At 63.5% G+C, this 20,000-nt stretch overlaps 2 protein-coding genes across 2 annotated transcripts in view; one reads left to right on the plus strand and one right to left on the minus strand.

The window, feature by feature from the left end:
• The window catches only part of LOC119090471 (fibroblast growth factor receptor 3), a gene marked incomplete in the record, with an annotated part of 53,158 nt that extends 37,384 nt beyond the window's left edge, over nucleotides 1–15,774 (plus strand). Inside the window, 8 exon segments of the mRNA XM_037213286.1 lie at nucleotides 7,081–7,345; nucleotides 8,052–8,242; nucleotides 8,589–8,735; nucleotides 9,974–10,116; nucleotides 10,891–11,084; nucleotides 11,509–11,649; nucleotides 14,295–14,400; nucleotides 14,837–15,774. Coding sequence (XP_037069181.1) covers nucleotides 7,081–7,345; nucleotides 8,052–8,242; nucleotides 8,589–8,735; nucleotides 9,974–10,116; nucleotides 10,891–11,084; nucleotides 11,509–11,649; nucleotides 14,295–14,400; nucleotides 14,837–14,941 — 1,292 coding nt within the window.
• Nucleotides 15,775–15,835: 61 nt separating this feature from the next.
• Nucleotides 15,836–20,000, minus strand: part of LOC119090472 (coiled-coil domain-containing protein 186) — an 18,166-nt gene continuing 14,001 nt past the window's right edge. Inside the window, exons 13-14 of the mRNA XM_037213287.1 lie at nucleotides 17,085–17,234; nucleotides 15,836–16,770 (exon numbers count right to left, since the gene is read on the minus strand). Of these exons, the coding sequence (XP_037069182.1) occupies nucleotides 16,699–16,770; nucleotides 17,085–17,234 (222 nt within the window). The 3' untranslated portion in view covers nucleotides 15,836–16,698. The remainder of the gene's footprint in view (nucleotides 16,771–17,084; nucleotides 17,235–20,000) is intronic.

Here is a 20,000-nt window from a genome sequence, read left to right on the forward strand (position 1 = left end):
CCGACCGGTTTTGCATACGCCGGCGTCAGGACACGGCCGGCGACATGGGCCGGTCGGGGTCCGGCTGTGTCGGCATTCCACTGCTGAGTGGCCCGTCTGGTGACCTGTCATCGTGGAGTGGTGTCCTGTACATGGCGCCCGCCCGCGCGCCAGCTACTGCCCGCGGCGGCGCCCGCGAGGCGCCCGCCGCGCGCCGCCCAGGGACCGTCCCCGCTGTATTCGCGTCGGCCTCCGCGCCGTCCGAGGAGTGCCCCCCCCCCCCCCCCCCACCCCGTTGCAGGCGCGTCGGCCCTCGCGCCTGCAGACTGTGCTACTGTCAGCCGCGTACGTCCTGAGCTGCCTCTTGGGTTCTCTGCCTGTAGATTCGCCTGACTCGTTTCCGTCGCATGCTCATTCCTCCACCGCCTCTCGCACTGGTCGCCATCGGTGCGCTTCCGTTCTCCGTCTTCCGCTGTCATTTTGAGGGTTCTCTCTGGGACCGGTGCGACTTGCCCGCGGTGCGTGGTTGGGCTCCCCATGTACGACTGCGGCGCTGCTGACCGTCTCCGCTCCCGACGTACGACTGCAGTACAGCTGACCGCCTCCGCTCCTCACGAACGGCTGCGGCGCCGCTGACCGCCTCCGCTCCTCACGAACGGCTGCGGCGCCGCTGACCGCCTCCGCTCCTCACGTATGGCTACGGCGCCGCTGACCGCCTCTGCTCCGCAGGTAACCCGCTGCCGGTGGTGCGCTGGCTGTACAACGGCAAGCCCGTCTCGGAGAGCGTGCACACGGCCAACATGGTGGAGGTGCGCCAGTTCTCGCTGCGCCTGCCGCAAGTGCGCCAGTACGACAACGGCGAGTACACGTGCGTCGGCGAGAACCCGCTCGGCCAGGTCAACCACACCTTCCACGTGGAGGCCAACAGTAAGTGGAGCAGCGCCGGCCGGCCGATGACAGCTTCCTGGGACTCCGGGCAGGGGAGAGGACGGGATGGGGCGAGACGGTCGGGACCCACTGCCTGGGGGTGCCGACGAGAGTGCTGCTCGTGTCCGAGTGGCTGTCAGAGCTGCATGGTCACCTGCGATTTCGGCTGGGTGGTTTGCATGGACCGGGTTGTAACCCGCCGGACCTGGCCTGGCTTCCTGTGACATTCTCAGCCCCGTGGCCGGACTGTCCTGCACCTGTCGCCGATAGTCTGCACCCAGCGCCGATTAGCATGCGTGGCGCACTGAGCATCGTCTGCAGAGGCCGGAGCCGCTTCCCTGCACGCGACGCGCCGTGTCGCTATTAATCGTGGCCAGTATCGACGCGCCGCCGCCGGCCGCCGACCGCCGCCGGCGCCCGGACCCACCGCCGCCAGCACGCGATAGCCGCCGTATAATACAGCACGGCGGTGTAAACAGACGGTCAGCGGCGGCGCGGCGGGCGATGAGCGGCCACGCGCCGCTTTCGCCGCGCCGCCGCCGCCGCCGCCGCCGACCGCCGGCAGTAGTAAACAGCGCGCGGCGCGTCTGAGCTGGCGCCGGCGCGCCATGTGCCGCCGACGCTGACGGCGGCCGTTCTCGGAAGGCGGCGTGGGGGAGCTGCCGGCGGCGGCGGCGGCGGCGGCGGCGGCGGCGGTGACGCGCGGACGGCGCTGCGTCGCGAGCGACGCGTTCACGCATGTGGCAGGGTTGGGGATGGGATGGGCGATGTGTGTTTGTGTGCGTGTGTTGCGCTGACGCTCGCTGAGGGAGAGAAAGCTGCTGCATGCTCATCGCTTGGCCGAAAGCACCGCGGTGTCACAGCAGACACTCGAGTCTCGTAGCCGTGCCCGTTGATCGCGAAGGCGCTTGACCGACGTCACCGGGGTCTCCCGTGTGACGTCAGTGGTGCCGCCGGCTGACCGGCGCACGAGCACGGAGCACCAGCCGCACCGCCGCCGCCCGCGCCGCCGCTAACCGCACGCGCGCTGCCGTGGCGTCGTGGCGCCGTTGCAGGTGGTGGCATGCTCGTCGACCCGTCCATCGACGACTCGTTCCCGCGCAACGTGACGGTCGAGGTGGGCGGCAGCGCCACGTTCGAGTGTCCGGGCAGCTGGGACCTGCTGATGGACCTCTTCTGGGTGTTCGGCGAGGAGACGTTCACCATCGGCGGCATCGCCGACCTGGACCGGCAAAACCAGCGCTCGCTGACGGCGCAACAGGTACGTGCGGCGCCGCCGCCACCCGCCTGACGCGCGCCGCCCACGTCCGCAGGTCAGCCGCAGCCGGAGCCGGTGATCACGCGCGAGCCGCGCAACCTGACGGTCGAGGCCGGCGCCACGGCCAAGTTCGTATGCCAGGTCACATCCAGCCTGCACTCGGTGCTCGAGTGGAAGCGGCACCCGGCCGCCGCCGCCGCTAACTCCTCCGGACACTCGGACGGCCCCGACGGCCAGGGTCTCAAGGTAGCGGGTCTGCTCGCATGCCTGCACGCCGCCGCACGCCGCCTGCGCATGCTGCACGCCGCGGCTGATGCCGCAGTTCGCAGGTTACTCGACACCGGTCGTCGCGGCGCCTCGGCGTCTCCGCTCGACTGGCCGGCCCTTCGTGGCTCGCGGAGGAGGAGGGAGGAGGAGCCGCCGCTGCTGCTGCTGATGCCATTCCAGCTGACAAGGCGCATGTTCTGCTGATCCGACTAGCATGCATGCGGTGTGGAGCGTGGCTGCCGCAGTCTTTCACGCGGGTTCTTTTGACACCGGCTAACTCGCACCGAAGCTGCTGCGTCCGGACAGTACCGGCCGCAGGGTAGCGCGGTCTGCCGTCCGCCGCCTCGGAACCAGAGTAGGGTCCAGTCGGGGTGGGGGCGATTCCTCTCGCTCCGCCGGCAGCATGGTGACCCGGCACGGGCTCCTCCGTGGTGCACCGCGGTCGAGCCTGGCTGGAACACGCTCGCCCCCGTCTCTCCTGGCCCTCTGGCCCGCTACCCGCCGTACCGAGCAAAGCTCCCACCGGATCGCTCGCCGACGGGCACCAACAGAGGACGCCGCGCTGCTGCATCCCGCTGCTACCGCTGTTCCCGCTGTCCGTCCTTGCAGCGCGGCTCGAACCTGAGAGCTCGGGCGGCGTCTCCGGTGCACCTGCCCGGGAGACGCCACGCAAGGCCGGGGTGCCAGCCTGCTGGCCGGCTCCGACCCGGTCCGGATTGTTGCCCGTGTCAAAACACACTGGTCGGCGGCCGAGAAGCGGTATGCCGAACAGACAATATTTGGCCAACAGGCCGGCCTGCCGGCGCCGTTGTGACTGCTCGGCGGCTGGAATCTCGCGGCACGCGGCCGGTTTATTTCGGGCGGCCGTCGGCGGGCCCGTGACCTGCTCTAAATCCCCTCCCCGTGGAGTTGCGGGGGGAGGATTTTTGGTGGACCGGGCCGACTTTGAAATGCGAAGTAGGAGTTCTACGTTCTAAGTATAGAGTTGATGAAAGATTAAGCCTTATGCACGCACGCGGGAGCACTCAGAAGCTTTCACAAGGGAGGACGGCCACGGCTCTGATCGGGATTGGCCGTGGGCAGAGGGCGTGACCCTGGCCGGGGGCGGGCCCTTTGATACGCCGTCCGGCGCCGCGTGCACCGACAGCCGGAAATAGGGCCGATCACGGCCTGTCTGACGCTGACGACCGCTGACGGCGTGACCTGGGCTGGCCGTTGCTCAGATGCCCTGCACTGTGACGTCACGGGGCATGGGCGCACGCGGGGTTCCAGGTAGGGTTGAGGGCTAGGCTCCCCTGAAGGACTGAGGCTGCGTTCAGGCGGGGAATGAGGCTCTTTTACGTGGCTGGGGGTGTGTTCGGCTGGTGACACCGTTCTGACGCAGTGCCGTGGCGGCCCGCCCCCCCCCCCCCGTTATTGTGTCCTGGCGGCGCCCCTGCGGCGGGCCGCCCGATCGCGCCCCACCTTGCCGGCCCTAGGTTACTCAGACGGGCTGCGCGACGCCGTGTTTTCGTTGGAGGCCGGCCGCGCTCTAAGGAGCGCTGCCACGCGCGGAGTCGCCTCTGACGTGAGCGGCTACCGGCCGAGCTGAGCGGCGCCTCTCGGTGCAGGCCGCGCCGCGAAGGAACGGCTTTTTAAATGGCGACAACGCACTGGCCTGCGGCGTCGCCTCACTCAGCAGGGGGCGGGACGAGTCTGCGGGACGGCGGGAGGGGGGGGGGGGGGGGGGGGTGCGTGGAACGGCGCCCGTCAGAACTTTGGGGACCGTGGGGGCGGGACCGCCGCACCGGACAGTAAGCACGCCCTCCCCCGCAGTCAGCCTTGCTGAACTCGTGAACGGGCTTAGCGGCCGTTTTAAAGAAGGCCGGCTCTAGCTTAGACAATGGGCGCCGAGTGGAGGCGCGCGGCAGAGACTGACCAGCATCCGTAGTTGTCTGCCGCGTGTTTAATCCCGCGACTGAGCCCGCTGAATGCTGAATGGTGTTCGTGTGTTGTGTGCCTACGTCCAACGACCGTATACCACGTGAAACATGACGCGCTTCGCATCGTCCCTCGTCCTGACCGGCGGGCCGCTCAAACCGCTCACGCCTCCGCCGGGCCGGCGGTGTGGCTGTGAGTGTTGTCGCTGGACACTGTCCGCCGGCGCCGAGCTCACGGGTTAACCGGCGACACGTCAGCGGCCTCAAGCCGTCGGTCCCTCGTTCATGTCGGATATTCGGTGTCGGATGTGTCTGATTACACGGCCCGTCGACAACGTCTCACCCGATTAGGATGCCGCAGTCGTGCTTGATGAGGGGGGCTCTCGGCCGACGGGCCGGACGGCGAGTGCCCTTCCCCGCCCGCTGACTGTTGCCCGCTGACCGTCGCCCGCTGACCGTCGCCCGTCGCCCGTTCCCCGTCGCCCGTCCCCCGTCGCCCGTCGCCCGTCGCCCGTCGCCCGTCCCCCGTCGCCCGTCGCCCGTCCCCCGTCGCCCGTCGCCCGTCCCCCGTCGCCCGTTCCCCGTCGCCCGTTCCCCGTCGCCCGTTCCCCGTCGCCCGTTCCCCGTCGCCCGCTGACCGCCGACCGTCGCCCGTCGCCCGTCGCCCGTCCCCCGTCGCCCGTCGCCCGTCGCCCGTCGCCCGTCCCCCGTCGCCCGTCCCCCGTCGCCCGTCCCCCGTCGCCCGTCGCCCGTCGCCCGTCGCCCGTCGCCCGTCGCCCGTCCCCGTCCCCCGTCGCCCGTCCCCCGTCGCCCGTCGCCTGTTCCCCGTCGCCCGTTCCCCGTCGCCCGCTGACCGCCGACCGTCGCCCGTCGCCCGTCGCCCGTCCCCCGTCGCCCGTCGCCCGTCGCCCGTCGCCCGTCCCCCGTCGCCCGTCGCCCGTCGCCCGTCGCCCGTCCCCCGTTGCCCGTCCCCCGTCGCCCGTCGCCCGTCGCCCGTCGCCCGTCGCCCGTCGCCCGTCCCCCGTCGCCCGTCGCCCGTCGCCCGTCGCCCGTCGCCCGTCGCCCGTCCCCCGTCGCCCGTCGCCCGTCCCCCGTCGCCCGTCCCCCGTCCCCCGTCGCCCGTCGCCCGTCGCCCGTCGCCCGTCCCCCCTCGCCCTCGCCCGTCGCCCGTCGCCCGTCCCCCGTCGCCCGTCGCCCGTCCCCCGTCCCCCGTCGCCCGTCGCCCGTCGCCGTCCCCGTCGCCCGTCGCCCGTCGCCCGTCCCCCGTCGCCCGTCGCCCGTCCCCCGTCGCCCGTCCCCCCGTCGCCCGTCGCTCGTCCCCCGTCCCCCGTCACCCGTCCCCCGTCGCCCGCTGGACCGTCGCCCGTCGCCCGTACCCCGTCGCCCGTCCCCCGTCCCCCGTCGCCCGTCCCCCGTCGCCCGTCGCCCGTCGCCCGTCGCCCGTCCCCCGTCGCCCGTCGCCCGTCGCCCGTCCCCCGTCGCCCGTCGCCCGTCCCCCGTCCCCCCGTCCGCCCGCTGACTGTCGCCAGTCCCCCGTCGCCCCGGTCCCCCGTCGCCCGTTCCCCGTCGCCCGCTGACCGCTGACCGTCGCCCGTCCCCCGTCGCCCGTCGCCCGTCCCCCGTCCCCCGTCGCCCGCTGACTGTCGCCCGTCCCCCGTCGCCCGTCCCCCGTCCCCCGTCGCCCGCTGACTGCCGTCGCCCCTGACCGTCGCCCGTCTGACCGTCGCCACTGGCTTGCCGGCTGCGCAGGACGGCGGCCCGCTACGATATCTCGGACCCGCAGCGGCTGATCATCAGCAACGTGACGCTCAACGACACCGGCTTCTACACCTGCGTCGCCTACAACACGCTGGGCTACACCCACTCGCACGCGTACCTGACCGTTCTCGAGCGTGAGTGACCGGTGTTGGGATGGGTGTGTCTGCTGCTGGGACGGCTCGGCTTCCGGCCCGGCGGCGTGTTTGTTAGTGTGGTTTGCTTCTGAGGTGTAGCACAACATCGCCTAGCTGACGGCGAGTACGGAGCTGGGCGGAGGCGGGTTATATATAGAGGGCGATGGGCGTCCAGGTCCGTTGCCGAGTCTAGGGCGGGCCGATTAGTTGTCAGGATGTTGGGTTTTCGGCGAGGATGTGGCTCCTGGCAGAGCCGCGCTCGCGGTAATCGACCTGAGGATTCGCGACCGTGGTATTCTTAGCGGAGCTATGCGTCGTCGCATCCCTAGCGTCGCGTTTTGCATCCAACATGTCTAACGTTTATGAGGTATCTACCCGGAGTTTGTACGTTTAGAAAGCCTCATGTGGGACCGGTTCACCACCCAAGGCCCATTGTCATAATTGTATGTAACTTGTAAGGTATCCGTTGTTGGTATATTCAAAGGCTGTATCGACAACTGAGCGCGAAACTGAGTCCGGACGTCCTCTAGAGCGTGTATATCCGCACCGGCGCTCTGCCTTGTCACGTGGCGTTAACCGTCCCCAGTCCGGGCAATTAGCGCTGTTGCCGCCTACCGAGCCGACATCTGAAGGCTGCGCGTGTCGCGGACGTGCCGTCGCGCCGTACCTGCAGTGTGTCACCGGCCTCGGCGGAGCCCGACCTTGCTGCCGAGCCGTCCGCTGGCCGCCGGGCTGACAGGCAGCGGCCGCCGAGCGGCTGTCGGCGCCGATCACCTCGTGCCCCTCCCCTTCTGGCCGCGTGACGTCAATCGCCCCCCCCCCCCTCCCTTCGCCGCAGCGCTGGACGAGGTGCCCGTGCCGGTGCGCTCGCACTTGCGCAACTACGTGATCCTGATCGTGGTGCTGGGCCTGCTGGTGGTGATGGGCGCGCTGGCGGCCGCCCGCTTCTACGGCCGCCTGCGCCTGGAGCGGCGCGAGAAGAAGCGCGCCGTCGAGAAGGCCAACGCCTTCCAAGCCATGACGAAGAAGGTGCTGATCGACCACCAGAACATGCTGGCCAATGGGACGATCGTGGCGCCGACGATCCGCATCGAGCGCTGCAAGTGAGTCGCCGGGCTGTTTGTTGGTTTGGCGACGGCTGGTTGGTTGTTTGGAGACGCATCAGTCGGCCGGGTATTAACGCCGCGCCGGTTTCGGACAAATAGGAGCCACCCAACGCGCCGTTGACAGCGATGACGCGGCGGGTTCCGAGCAGCCGCGTATTTATGCAGCGCATTAATCATCGCGCCGAGCGTCGCTGGACGGAAGTGAAGGCCGTCGGCACGGCTGTCGGCGCTGGCCGCCTCGTGCAACGTTGCAAGGGAGGTGAAAAGGGAAAAGTCTGGAAACCAGGCAGGCTGATTCTCTTCATTCTGGTTCATGTTTTTTTGTTGTTGTTGTTTAATGTCGTTAGCGTGTGCATGCGAATGTTGGACGGTTTTGACCATAGCTTCCTCTGCGTGAGCTTTTGTAATCCGTGAGTAGGTGCAGGTCCTCTCGCTACGCTTGCGGCCCTGCCGGCCCATCCCCATCGACACCCACCTGTTGCTCCGCCTTATCCCTACTTCACCTCCCCGCTCTCCCCTACGTTATCGTCCGCTCTCTCCCACGTCACCGCCCAGTCTCGCCACGTCACCTCGCCGCTCTCCCTTACGTCACCGCTCGCCTCCCCCCACGTCACCGCCCAGTCTCCCCCCACGTCACCTCCCCGCTCTCCCTTACGTCACCGCTCGCCTCCCCCCACGTCACCGCCCCGCCCGCCCCCGCCAGGCCCAGCAAGGAGGGCTCGGTAATGTCCGGGTACGAGCTGCCCGTGGACCCGCTCTGGGAGATCCCGCGCTGCCGGCTCCAGCTGGGCAAGCAGCTGGGCGAGGGCGCGTTCGGACGGGTCGTGCGCGGCGCACTCGACAACCCGGCCAAGCCCAACGCCTCCATCGTCGTCGCCGTCAAGATGCTGAAAGGTAGCGCTGCTGGGACGTGTTCGCGGGGGCAGGGAGTGTGGTTGTTGCTTGGGGTACTTCTAAGACCGCTGGTGGCGCCTCAGTCGGCGCCGGTGAGATACAAAGACGTTTTTGCTGGTCGACAGCCAGCTTATCTGGGTGTCGTGTCTGCCCCGTTGCCCCTTTGATTCAGGCGTGCTTTAAGGAAACGGGGGAAAATCAAGCTCGGTTGATACCCTCTCTGCTTACTTTGCACAGTGGGCATGCCTTCTCGGAACGTGCCTGCCTTGATCCACTTAACCTTTTGCCATTCCGAGACCCCTGCCGGCGTGCCGTGACCGGGCGTAATCCTGGCTGGCGCCGACAGAGGGTCACACTGATGCCGAGCTGCTGGACCTCGTCTCGGAGATGGAGGTGATGAAGATGATCGGCCGCCACATCAACATCATCAACCTGGTCGGCACGTCCACTCAAGACGGGCCGCTGCTGGTCATCGTCGAGTACGCGCCGCACGGTAAGTGTCGGCTCGAGGAGATGCTGAGTGGGAGCGGTGGCAGAGCCGTGGAGCGACTGCGGCCAGCGGCAGCTGCAGAGGATTGTCGCGCTCTCGGCATGTTCAGGGGGATGCTGAACGATACGCTGGCAGATGTAAAGGAGCTTTGATTGGCCATTGTCGGCTGCGGCGGCTGCGTGACCAGTGGTGACCCTGAGGAGTACGGCGTCAACTGAAGGCTCCAGTGGGCCTCTGTGTAACCAATTACGGCTCCAAGGAGTATGGTGCTAGCTTCGGGCTCCAGCGGACCGTTGTGTGACCAGCGGAGATGGTCCAGTCCGTCTGGTTGGTCGCGGCCTTCAGAGACGACATGCTCGTTGGCAGAGACGGCTCCAGTGGACAGGACGTGGGTGGCTGGCCTAGGCGAATAGGGGGATTTTAAACTCGAGGCCAGGTGGGCTGTCAAGCACCAACAAGTCATGACTGGTGCGTTGTGCTTCAGACATTTGTTGAAGAAAGCAAAACATCACTGCGACCATGAAAAGTCGAATCAAAGACCAGCCGACAAGCGATGCTCGGTTGCTGGCAATGCTCACGAACGATTCTGGCCTGGAAAACTATTCTGTTGTGCTTACGGGGCCTCAACCAGCACTGGCTAAGGCACATTCCTTTCATTTTTGCCCGGGAGTTGTCTGGAGGGTGGCGATCAACGTCGAAACAAATCGAGGCCTGTTCTTGGCGATGGATGGATTGTCTGCGATGTCAGGCGTCTGGCACGGTTTGCTGATTTGTTCCAACCTGCTGGTGCTGAGGCGGCGGCGAGCTGATTGCCTCGGCGCGCCTTCGTGGGCCATCAGTGTTCCCATCGGCCCTCCAGATGTGCGCGCTGCGGTCCGGCCGCCAGTGCGCGGCTGCGCGCGGGCCGTGTTGACCTCGCTGACACAATGCACGTGGAGGATCAGCTAGGTAGTCTGATTACGGACGACTTCGCCGTATCCCCGACCGTGCAGATGAAAGGTGTGCTGCCGTCGCGTCTTCATTCCTCTGGCTCCAGGAGTGTTGTGCATGCCAGCCAGTCTGTATGCGCTCAAAACGCGAGATGTGTCACCAGTCCAATGTCTCTGTCGTTTGCGCTCGGGTTCAGGCCCGCTCTCGCCCCGTTTTCGGAGCCTGTCCCGGTACCGGCCTGCCCCCCCCCCCCCCCGCTCTGGCGCCGCGAGGAAGCCCGTCCCGCGGCTGACGGTCGCTCGCCGCTGCAGGGAACCTGCGCACCTACCTGCGCGAGCGACGCCCCACATCCGGCTACGAGCGCGCCTTCGACCACGAGACGCCCAGCGTGCGCGAACTGACCAGCTTCAGCTACCAGGTGGCCCGCGGCATGGAGTACTTGGCCTCCAAAAAGGTGAGTGGTCTTCCGACGGCCACCGCAGGCTCTGCGCTCGTGTTGTGCGCGTCACGCGATGATGCCGCCTGTCGCTTCTGCGTCACAAATCAGGTGTCCAGGCAACCAGTGGCATTGTAAGTGCAAGTGTCCTTCGGCGCCGAGTTCTCGCGTGGTCTGCCCGGAAATGATTTGCCTGTCGGGTTAGTAAGCCCTTCAAACCCTTAGGGTTGCTAAACGACGGCACGGATAGAGAAGAGGGAGCGGGAGAGCAAGACCGGGCGAGAGGAGGGCAGAAACGAATGTGTACCCTGGATCGGGTTCAACGAAAGCGCCTCAACCCGAAGTTAAAGCTTGTCTTCCTTCTTTGAAGTTCCTTGATTATGCATGGCTCATCAAAATAACTCGCCTTCCCGAGGCTTCCCGCTGTCATGAACTGCTGCCATAAACGAGAACGCCGCTGAATTATTTCCGTGGTTTGTGCTTGCTGGCTGCTTACCTTCCTGGCGCTGCTCCAAAGGCCGCCTGGCCTTGGACACCGCCTGGTGACGACGCAGAAGCCGACCCCAACGCAAACCTCGGCCCACCACCAGACTTCGGCGCTCGCTCCCAGTGCCACCCGCCATGTCGCCACCTCGCACCCCCACGCCATGTGGTCTCACCCTGCACCTCCGTGCCATATGTTCCCACCTTGCACATCCACGCCATATGTTCTCACCTCGCACATCCACGCCATATGTTCTCGCCTCGCACTTTTACGACGTATGCTCTCACATCGCACCTCCGATGTTGCAGTGCATCCACCGAGACTTGGCCGCGCGCAACATTCTAGTCGGCGAGAACAAGACACTGAAGATCGCTGACTTCGGTCTGGCGAGAGACATCCAGAACAACGAGTACTACCGCAAGGTCACCGACGGCCGGCTGCCGGTCAAGTGGATGGCCCCTGAGGCGTTGTTCGAGCGACTCTACACCACCCAGTCTGATGTGTACGTTATTGTCGCCGGCCAGCAAATGCGTCTTGGCTGAACGATGTCATAGCCGTGACGTAATAACTCCGAATCTTGACGCCTGGTTTGGCTTGTGTTGGGTTTATTTGTGCCTCTCACTTCGTGAGCTTTTCACGGTTTTGTTCAGTTTTGTTTCACAGCTCACAGTTTTGTTTGTACACCTTCACTATTCAGACATCATTGGTGGTGTTTATTTATGCACAGAAGCCGGAGCTCCAAAGCTTGGTCTCCGCTCTCCATAACCGAGCCGGAACACGGACAGTTTCGCAGTGAAGCTCGAACCTTTGGTGTGCCGGCCACCATTCGAACGCCGAGGGCCCTCCGCCTGTCCCCTCTGAGGCTCTCACCTCGCGTGGGCAGCGACGTGACGTCTGCTGACGGCCCCGTCGCTCCCGCTCCGCAGGTGGTCGTTCGGCATCCTGCTGTGGGAGATCATGACGATGGGCGGCATGCCCTACCCCAGCATACCGAACGTGGAGAAGCTGTTCAGCCTGCTGCGCGAGGGCTACAGGATGGAGCAGCCACCCGGCTGCCCGCAGAACCTGTGAGTGACTCGTTCCGGCGGCCCTGCCGAGGACCTCGGCGCGAAGGACAATCGGTACTCCAAACCAGTCAGCACCGGGTTTAGGCAGCGTTATTGAACATTAGAGTACCACACGTCCTCCTCTGGGCACGATCCAGTCTGATCTGTGTATTTTTCCGAAATGGCAAGAGCTTTTTTAAAAGCCTGTTCTGGGAGGCGCCCTGCTCACGGGAAGGCGCCTGTCGCGTAACATGGTGGCGACATATCTGGTTGAAGTTCCCATGTTAGAGTGCGTAGAGCACAATGAAACGCAGAAACACCAGTCGTCGTCACAGGTGTTCGACAGCCAGTCACCTGCGGCTTGCAGCGCAGTTCTGTAGAGTCTGGTGCATAACAGACATATTGCTAGTCTGGGACACACGCGAGCCGTCACACGTCTCGCTACCACGTGGGAAAGAGGCGCTTTGAAGGACTTCCTGCCCGTGCTACAACCGCGGCGTAAATGCTAACACGGCGCTGAACGTGGCGTCCACTCGCGTTGCAAAGCAATCGCTGAAGGCCTCTCATGTTTACCACCTGTCCTCAGATTGCACTGTGCAGAATTTGCACAGAGGAGTCGCCTTGCTCGAAAGACCTGTTCCGGACCCCGGGCTCTCACCCGATTGAACTGAGCTGGGGAGGGGGCATCGCCTGCCCCCAGTTCTGGCTGTTTACAGTTGTGGAACGCGCGCGGCTTGCTCGGGCGCCCGTCAGGTGGCGGAGGACTGGTTTAGTGTTTTTGCGACCGACCGTGTCCTTCACATTACTCCGCTCAACTTTTGAGTGATCGTTGACGCTCGGTATGTTTAATGCTGAATTTAGATGACGCGTGTTCCGTTTGATCGCGGCGTGTTGTGCGACATACGCCGACCTAAGCAGGCATGCTAAATGCAAATTGAATCTCGCTCCAGCAGAGCACCGGTGAATATGCTATTTGCTTATAGTTACATTAGCTTTTAAACACGTCCGTTTACATTGAACTTTGCGAGACTTCGGCAATGCCGGAATATTTCATGACTTTGAAACACGTCTGTCAACATTAGCCTCTGCCAGAAGTCGGCGAGGCCGAAATATTTCATTACTTTGAAACACGTCTGTTAACATTGGCCTCTGCCAGACTTCGGGGAGGCCGGAATATTTCGCAGCTTTTAAACACGCTTGTTAACATTGGTCTCTGCCAGATTTCGGCGAGACCGGAATATTTCATAACTTTTAAACACGCCTGTCAACGTGGCCTTTGCCAGACTTTGGCGAGACCGGAATATTTCAGGCAGGACGGTTCACTTGAGTCAAGCGGCTAGCACGAGAACATGGTCATTTTGGGGCGTTCAGGCTGTAGCCTGCCCGCCGTGTTTCGACGCGACCCAGAGCTCCCGTCGCCGTCAGCTCTTCCCGAGCCAGAGCTCCCGTCGCCGTCAGCTCTTCCCGAGCAGTCGTCGCGCTGTCGAGCGAAGCCGCGGCGTGGTGGGGCGGGCCGCGACGTTGGCGGGATAGCTCTCTGATGACCGAGGCAAGCCCCGGCAGCTGTCGTCCCTGGCCCTGTACTGACTTTGACCTCGTGCTGACTGGGAGAGGTATAAACTCAGCGGGACTGAGGTAAAATTGGTTTCTATATTAAAAAATATATCGATCTTGCTTAAGTGGCTGGGCTCTGAAACCTTCCGCCGTGATGATGGTTCCTGTGGGCATAGGCCGGCTGGGTGACTTACAACGACCTTGTGTCGACCCTGTGATGACCTATTCAGCCCTTTTGCCGACCATGAACCGGCTGTTGCTGGTGTGGTGGTCACCATATGGCCAGGGGAGTCACTTTCTAAGAACAGTGAGAGTAGGGGGAGTGGAGGTTGACCCAAAAAGGTTGGCCTAACCTATCCCAATACATTATTTCTCCCCGGATCTCTTCCACTCGAATTTGCGTCATCGATGGTAAAACAACAATATATATATATATATATATATATATATATATATATATATATATATATATATAATTTGTAGACTCAAAATGATCTTCGTGCGGAGAAATGACGTAACTTAGGTACCTACAAGGTACTATTGCCTACAAAATTAACATGATGCTGATGGTGATGTGTTTAAGTACGTACTACCCGGTATACCAAAAGCTTGATATAACGGTTCTGTATTTATTTAGCCCAGTATTTCCGATCCGCTCGAATGCATTGAGGGACTCAGAAGCCTAGGGGGTGGGCGGAACTCAGGTCAGCTTAAGTCAGTATGGGGGGGGGGGGGTGATGCCCCCGGAAGCCTACGAAGTGACGCACCTGCGTACGACCCATTTGGCGAACTGGTGACCTACATCCCCTTCACGGACGGTGCACTGCGCGCGCCTGTACCGTGCTGACCGTGTGCTGACCTTTAACTGACCATGGGCTGACTTCGGACTGACCTTGTGCTGCCCTGCCTTTGCTGACCTTTAACTGATCGTGGGCTGACCTTGTGCTGCTCTGCCTTTACTGACCTTTAACCGATAGTGGGCTGACCTTGTGCCGCCCTGCCTTTGATAACCTTTAACTGACCATGGGCTAACCTCGTCATGACCTTGTGCTGCTCTGCCTCTGCTGCCCTTTGGGTTGACCTCGTGCTGACTTTGTGCTGCCCTGCCGCAGGTACGGCGTGATGCGCGAGTGCTGGGAGTACTACCCGACTCTGCGGCCGACGTTCACGGAACTGGTGGAGCAGCTCAACACCATCCTGGCGTCACTGGCACCCCAGGTGAGCGGCCCACCGAGCTCCCACGCCCTCTCCACCTGATTCGTACAGTCCGCGTTGCGCCGATCGAACCGTATTTGGCGCGTCACACCGGCGCGGAAACTGCTGGAGCTGATTGGAAATGTCGGTCCCATTCCTGGATCCGTGATGATTTTGGCGGAAGCGCTCGTCGATAGCGAGGTATCGCAGGCTCTGGCTGATCGGTGAAACCGTAGCTTGGCGATTTCTCCCGCGGCGCTATTATTTACCCCCGTCGTTTGCAAGATGCTCCCGCCAGCCTGCTGTCAGTCACCGCTCGGACAGCCCGAACACCCCGTCCACAAGGCCCTCGCCAACTTGCCGAGCCGCTGTCGTTTCTGAGTCGGCCGGCTGACGTCGGCCGGCCACGGAGCTGGTGATGGACGCCTGGCCCCTCTGACGCCCGACCTCACCCCGGCAGGAGTACCTGGACCTGGGCGTGCCGTCGCCCGCCGACTCGGCCGAGTCCAGCCGGGACGTTTCCGTCGACAGTCAGTTCGAACTGTGTAAAAGCACAGCCATGTAGGCGGCGCCACCAGTCGCCCGCCGCGCGGCGCCACCGGCGCACCTAGTCAGCGGCGGAGAGCCTCCCGCGCGCGAGCAACCTGCGGCCGCCGCGCGGTCAGCTGTTGTGTAAATAGCGATCGCGGACCCTCGGTATGCCATGTATTGCTGCGTGTCAGTGGGTGGAGTGCGTGTGCGAAAGAGCGTCGTGTAAGATACCATGCGCGTGACTTGCCGTATACATATAGCTGCCATGTAGCCCTGGTGCCTTGCCTGCGGGCGTTGTCTATGCATTTCGTGCCACTTCGGCCCCGGGGAACACGTTCAAATGGTGGAACTTCGTTTCCCGGTGCGCTAATGTTACAACTAACCGTGCCAATATGCCCGTGAGATCTTGTGCCATATGTTTTAGCGCCGTGTCGGACGTGCGAAGCATTGTTTTAGTTTCCTCCGGGCAACATGTTTTGATGTCTTGATCCACTGTTAATACTTGGTAGGCCAGCGTAGGTGCTGCACTGAGAGATGAGCGTCTGAGGGTGAGCTACTCAGTATTATTTATTTTACGGTGGAGAGTGTTGCCGGTTGGGCGTGCTTGGACGTGCTGACGCCGGAGTTGGTCAGCAGTGGTGTTTGTAAACCGTGTTGCCTTGTCGGCCCAATACCTCTAGTTTTAGCCAGGAGACGTCGTGCGGCAGACGAAGTGTCATGAGCTTACCGTTTTCTTTTTTAAAGAGCAAAGTAACGATTTTGTGTATGAGATTGACAGGACATCTTTGTGTTGGTCGCACCTACAAAGCGTTGGCTAAATACTCAGGCGCGAACGCAGGCTCGTTGCTAATAAACTCGCAGACCGACCACCGTGTGCTGCACCGCCGCACCATAAACCACGCGCTTCTCTCCATGCCCACGAGTTTATATACGTCCTGATGGACATCTCAGCCCAGCACGGGGTACACATCACCACTGTGGCCGCCCCGGCCGGAGGCTCGGTCTGAGCCGAGCGGACTGCTGCCACCAGTGCGCGAAGACAGGGGCGGCACCACGTGCGTCCGTGCGCTTTGTGACGGAGACTACTGCGAACACCGCGGACGGGGCGACACCAGCGCGTCCCGCCACCCACCCGCGCAACCCCGACGGACACCGCGGGGAGCTGGCGGCGAGCGGCCGCGGCGCTGCATCACACCGACTGATTAATAGTGGACAGCCGAGACTCTGAGGGCGCCTGGCGCCCGGCCCGCAGCGCCGGCCGGCTGAGCTCCGGGCGGCGGCTGAGGCGGCCGGCCGCTGAAAACCACGCCCCGCAGACTGGAGGCCGCGCCAGCTGCCGGCGGTGTCGACAGCCGGCCGGTCCTCGGAGCGACCGCCCGCGGGCCGTGCGCCCCTCTCACCCCCAGAGCAGAGCGTCATATAGCAGATATATAAGCCAGGTATTACCCCGCCCAAACGTGCGGCAAGACGAGCGCCGCGCGAACACATCAACAGTTATCACACAAGGAGCACGAACGGAGCAGCCTTACGTCACGTGATCGGCATGGCGCACGTCGCAATCCGGGGACGCACGCCAATCTTTTGTACCACATAAATAAGTCGTCTTTCACACAAGCGCGGAGGCTATCACGGCGGCCGAGCGGGAGACGAGTCCGAGATGTGTCTGGTTCACCACAAACCCGCCCATCAAGCGCCCGGGAGAGGTGCGCCCGGTCCGGCGACGAACCCGCCCGTCGTGCGGCCCGCAGTCTCGCCGATGTCCCGTTTCGGCTATCTCGGTTCGACGCGGGGTCATTGACTCTTGAGTCGTCGGTTTTCCTCGGTCAGCGAGGCAATCTCTTGACCCAGCACATTCATGTTGTCCTGAAACAGCGGGAGCCCGGATTACCTCTGGCGCGTCATTTGCACAACCAATGACGCCAGCCGAGAAGCATAACGAAACGGAATGAACCACCCCCGGGGTTCACGCGAAGGTAACGCCTTCGCCGTCCATGCAAACACAAAGCATGTGTCCAGCACATGGCTTATTGCATCAGCACATAGTAGCATTCTGTGGCCGAGGGCTACTCGCAGTCAGCCGGACTGGGAACGGCAGCGGCCCATGAAGGCGCCCCTATGGCGGCCTGAGTCATGCGACGGGAACCACGCGTGACCGCACACCGCTAGCGTCGGCTCACTTTGAGGGTCATGTTCTTGAGGAGCGTGTCCTCCAGCACCGACTGCAGCTTCTTGTTGATCTCGAGCGACAGGTCGAGTGTCATGGCCTGGTCCCTGGCCTGCGAGCCGTAGACGGACGCCATGATGCCGCCCTTCCGCATCAGTTCCGACTGAAGGCGGCGGGAGGGGAAGGCGCGTCAGACGAGGCGGAGTCGAGAGATCCCACCGAGAACGCCGAGCGGAGAACCGAAAACCCTCCGCACCTCACCGACACCGGGGACGCAGCGAGCAGGTCTCAGAACCTGGGCACAGGCTGCAAGTAACGAGCGACGGCGACACTGCACGAGGTAACCAGAGAGCGGCAAAACGTGCGTAGCTCAGGATTTAAATGCCATGATCATCATGCGTTTTGAAGCCAGCGCAAAGCAGCCGGCAGGAGACTACCAGACCAGCGCAGTGCAGATCCTGCGCACCGGCGGCCACGTACCACGACTTTCCGGGCCCGTCCAGTCAGCTGCGTGCGGAGAGAGGACGTACCCATAGTGTCACTGGGCGCACGGACAGTTCCAGCACAGCCCCAGTCCCCATAGAGGATGCACCCATAAAGTCACAGGGCGCACCGACAGCCCCAGTGCGGCCCCAGCCCCAGCAGAAGATGGACCCATAAAGTCACAGGGCGCACCGACGGCCCCAGAGCGGCCTCAGCTCCACAGAAGATGTACCCATAGTGTCACAGGGCGCACCGACAGCTTCAGCACGGCCCTAGCCCCACAAAGGATGCACCCAGTGCCGCAGGGTGCCATAGTGTGGCAGGACGCACCGACAACTCCAGCGGGCCCCAGCCCCAAAGGATGCACCCATAGTGTCACAGGGCGCACTGAGAGCTTCAGCACCGCCCTAGCCCCACAGAGGATGCAACCAGTTTCGCAGCGGGCCATAGTGTGGCAGGGCATACCGACAGCTTCAGCGCGGCCCTAGCCCCACAGAAGATACACCCAGTGTCGCAGGGACGCCATTAGTGTCGGCAGGACGCACAAACAGCTCCAGCACGGCCCAGCCCCACAGAAGATGCACCCAGTGTCGCAGGGGGCCATAGTGTGGCAGGACGCACAAAAAGCCCCAGCACGGCCCCTAGTCCCACAGAAGATGCAGCCCAGTGTCGCAGGACGCTTTAGTGTGGCAGGACGCACAAACAGCTCCAGCACGGCCCAGCCCCACAGAAGATGCACCCAGTGTCGCAGGGGGCCATAGTGTGGCAGGGCGCACAAACAGCTCCAGCACGGCCCCAGTCCCACAGAAGATGTACCCAGTGTCGCAGGACGCTTTAGTGTGGCAGGACGCACAAACAGCTCCAGCACGGCCCAGCCCCACAGAAGATGCACCCAGCGTCGCAGGGGGCCATACTGTGGCAGGACGCACAAACAGCTCCAGCACGGCCCCAGTCCCACAGAAGATGCACCCAGTGTCGCAGGACGCTTTAGTGTGGCAGGACGCACAAACAGCTCCAGCACGGCCCAGCCCCACAGAAGATGCACCCAGTGTCGCAGGGGGCCATACTGTGGCAGGACGCACAAACAGCTCCAGCACGGCCCAGCCCCACAGAAGATGCACCCAGTGTCGCAGGGCGCTTTAGTGTGGCAGGACGCACAAACAGCTCCAGCACGGCCCAGCCCCACAGAAGATGCACCCAGTGTCGCAGGGGGCCATAGTGTGGCAGGACGCACAAACAGCTCCAGCACGGCCCAGCCCCACAGAAGATGCACCCAGTGTCGCAGGACGCTTTAGTGTGGCAGGACGCACAAACAGCTCCAGCACGGCCCAGCCCCACAGAAGATGCACCCAGCGTCGCAGGGGGCCATACTGTGGCAGGACGCACAAACAGCTCCAGCACGGCCCCAAGTCCCCACAGAAGATGCACCCATGGTCGCAGGGGGCCATAGTGTGGCAGGACGGCACAAACAGCTCCAGCCACGGCCCATGCCCCAACAGAGGATGCACCCAGTGTCGCAGGGACGCATTAGTGTGGCAGGACGCACAAACAGCTCCAGCACGGCCCAAGTCCCACAGAAGATGCACCCAGCTGTCGCAGGGGGCCATAGCTGTGGCAGGACGCACAAACAGCTCCAGCACTGGGGGGGCCCAGGCCCACAGTACACAGAAGATGCCACCCAGGGTGCGCAGGGGGCCATAGTGTGGCAGGACGCACAAACAGCTCCAGCACGGCCCAGCCCCACAGAAGATGCACCCAGTGTCGCAGGGGGCCATAGTGTGGGCAGGACGCACAAACAGCTCCAGCACGGACCCGTCCCCAACAGAAGATGCACCCAGTGTCGCAGGGGGCCATAGTGTGGGCAGGAACGCACAAACAGCTCCAGCACGGCCCGCCCCACAGAAGATGCACCCAGTGTCGCAGGGGGCCATAGTGTGGCAGGACGCACAAACAGCTCCAGCACGGCCCAGCCCCACAGAAGATGCACCCAGTGTCGCAGGGGGCCATAGTGTGGCAGGGCGCACAAACAGCTCCAGCACGGCCCAGCCCCACCGAGGATGCACCGCGGGACGGATGCCACCACGCCTCAGATCGCAAGCGCGATGAATGGAAAAAGGGATGAGGCCGGTTTAAGCGGAGACGGACAACCAGCGGCAAGGGAGCATCAGCTGGTTTAGGAGCGAAACGCATCAGCCAGCGTCGATGGCGTTGAACGCACACCGGGCGGGGGTGCAGGGACTGAGGATAGACCGGACCACCGGACCCCAACAGGGAAGCGAGCGCACCCGATGCCAGCAACACACACTGTGGCTCACATGGGTTGAAGCCCACAGGTCGCACACGATTAACACCTGCTTACCAATGACCTGCTAGCTTCGTCCGTGTGTGTACGCTTTTGTACAGTGCAGGTATATCTTGGATATCTTTGAGTCCTTGATGCGTACAG

The sequence above is a fragment of the Pollicipes pollicipes genome, unplaced genomic scaffold, assembly GCF_011947565.3.
Source record: "Pollicipes pollicipes isolate AB1234 unplaced genomic scaffold, Ppol_2.1 Scaffold_3087;HRSCAF=3621_pilon_pilon_pilon, whole genome shotgun sequence".
In the NCBI taxonomy this organism is placed as follows: domain Eukaryota; kingdom Metazoa; phylum Arthropoda; class Thecostraca; order Pollicipedomorpha; family Pollicipedidae; genus Pollicipes; species Pollicipes pollicipes.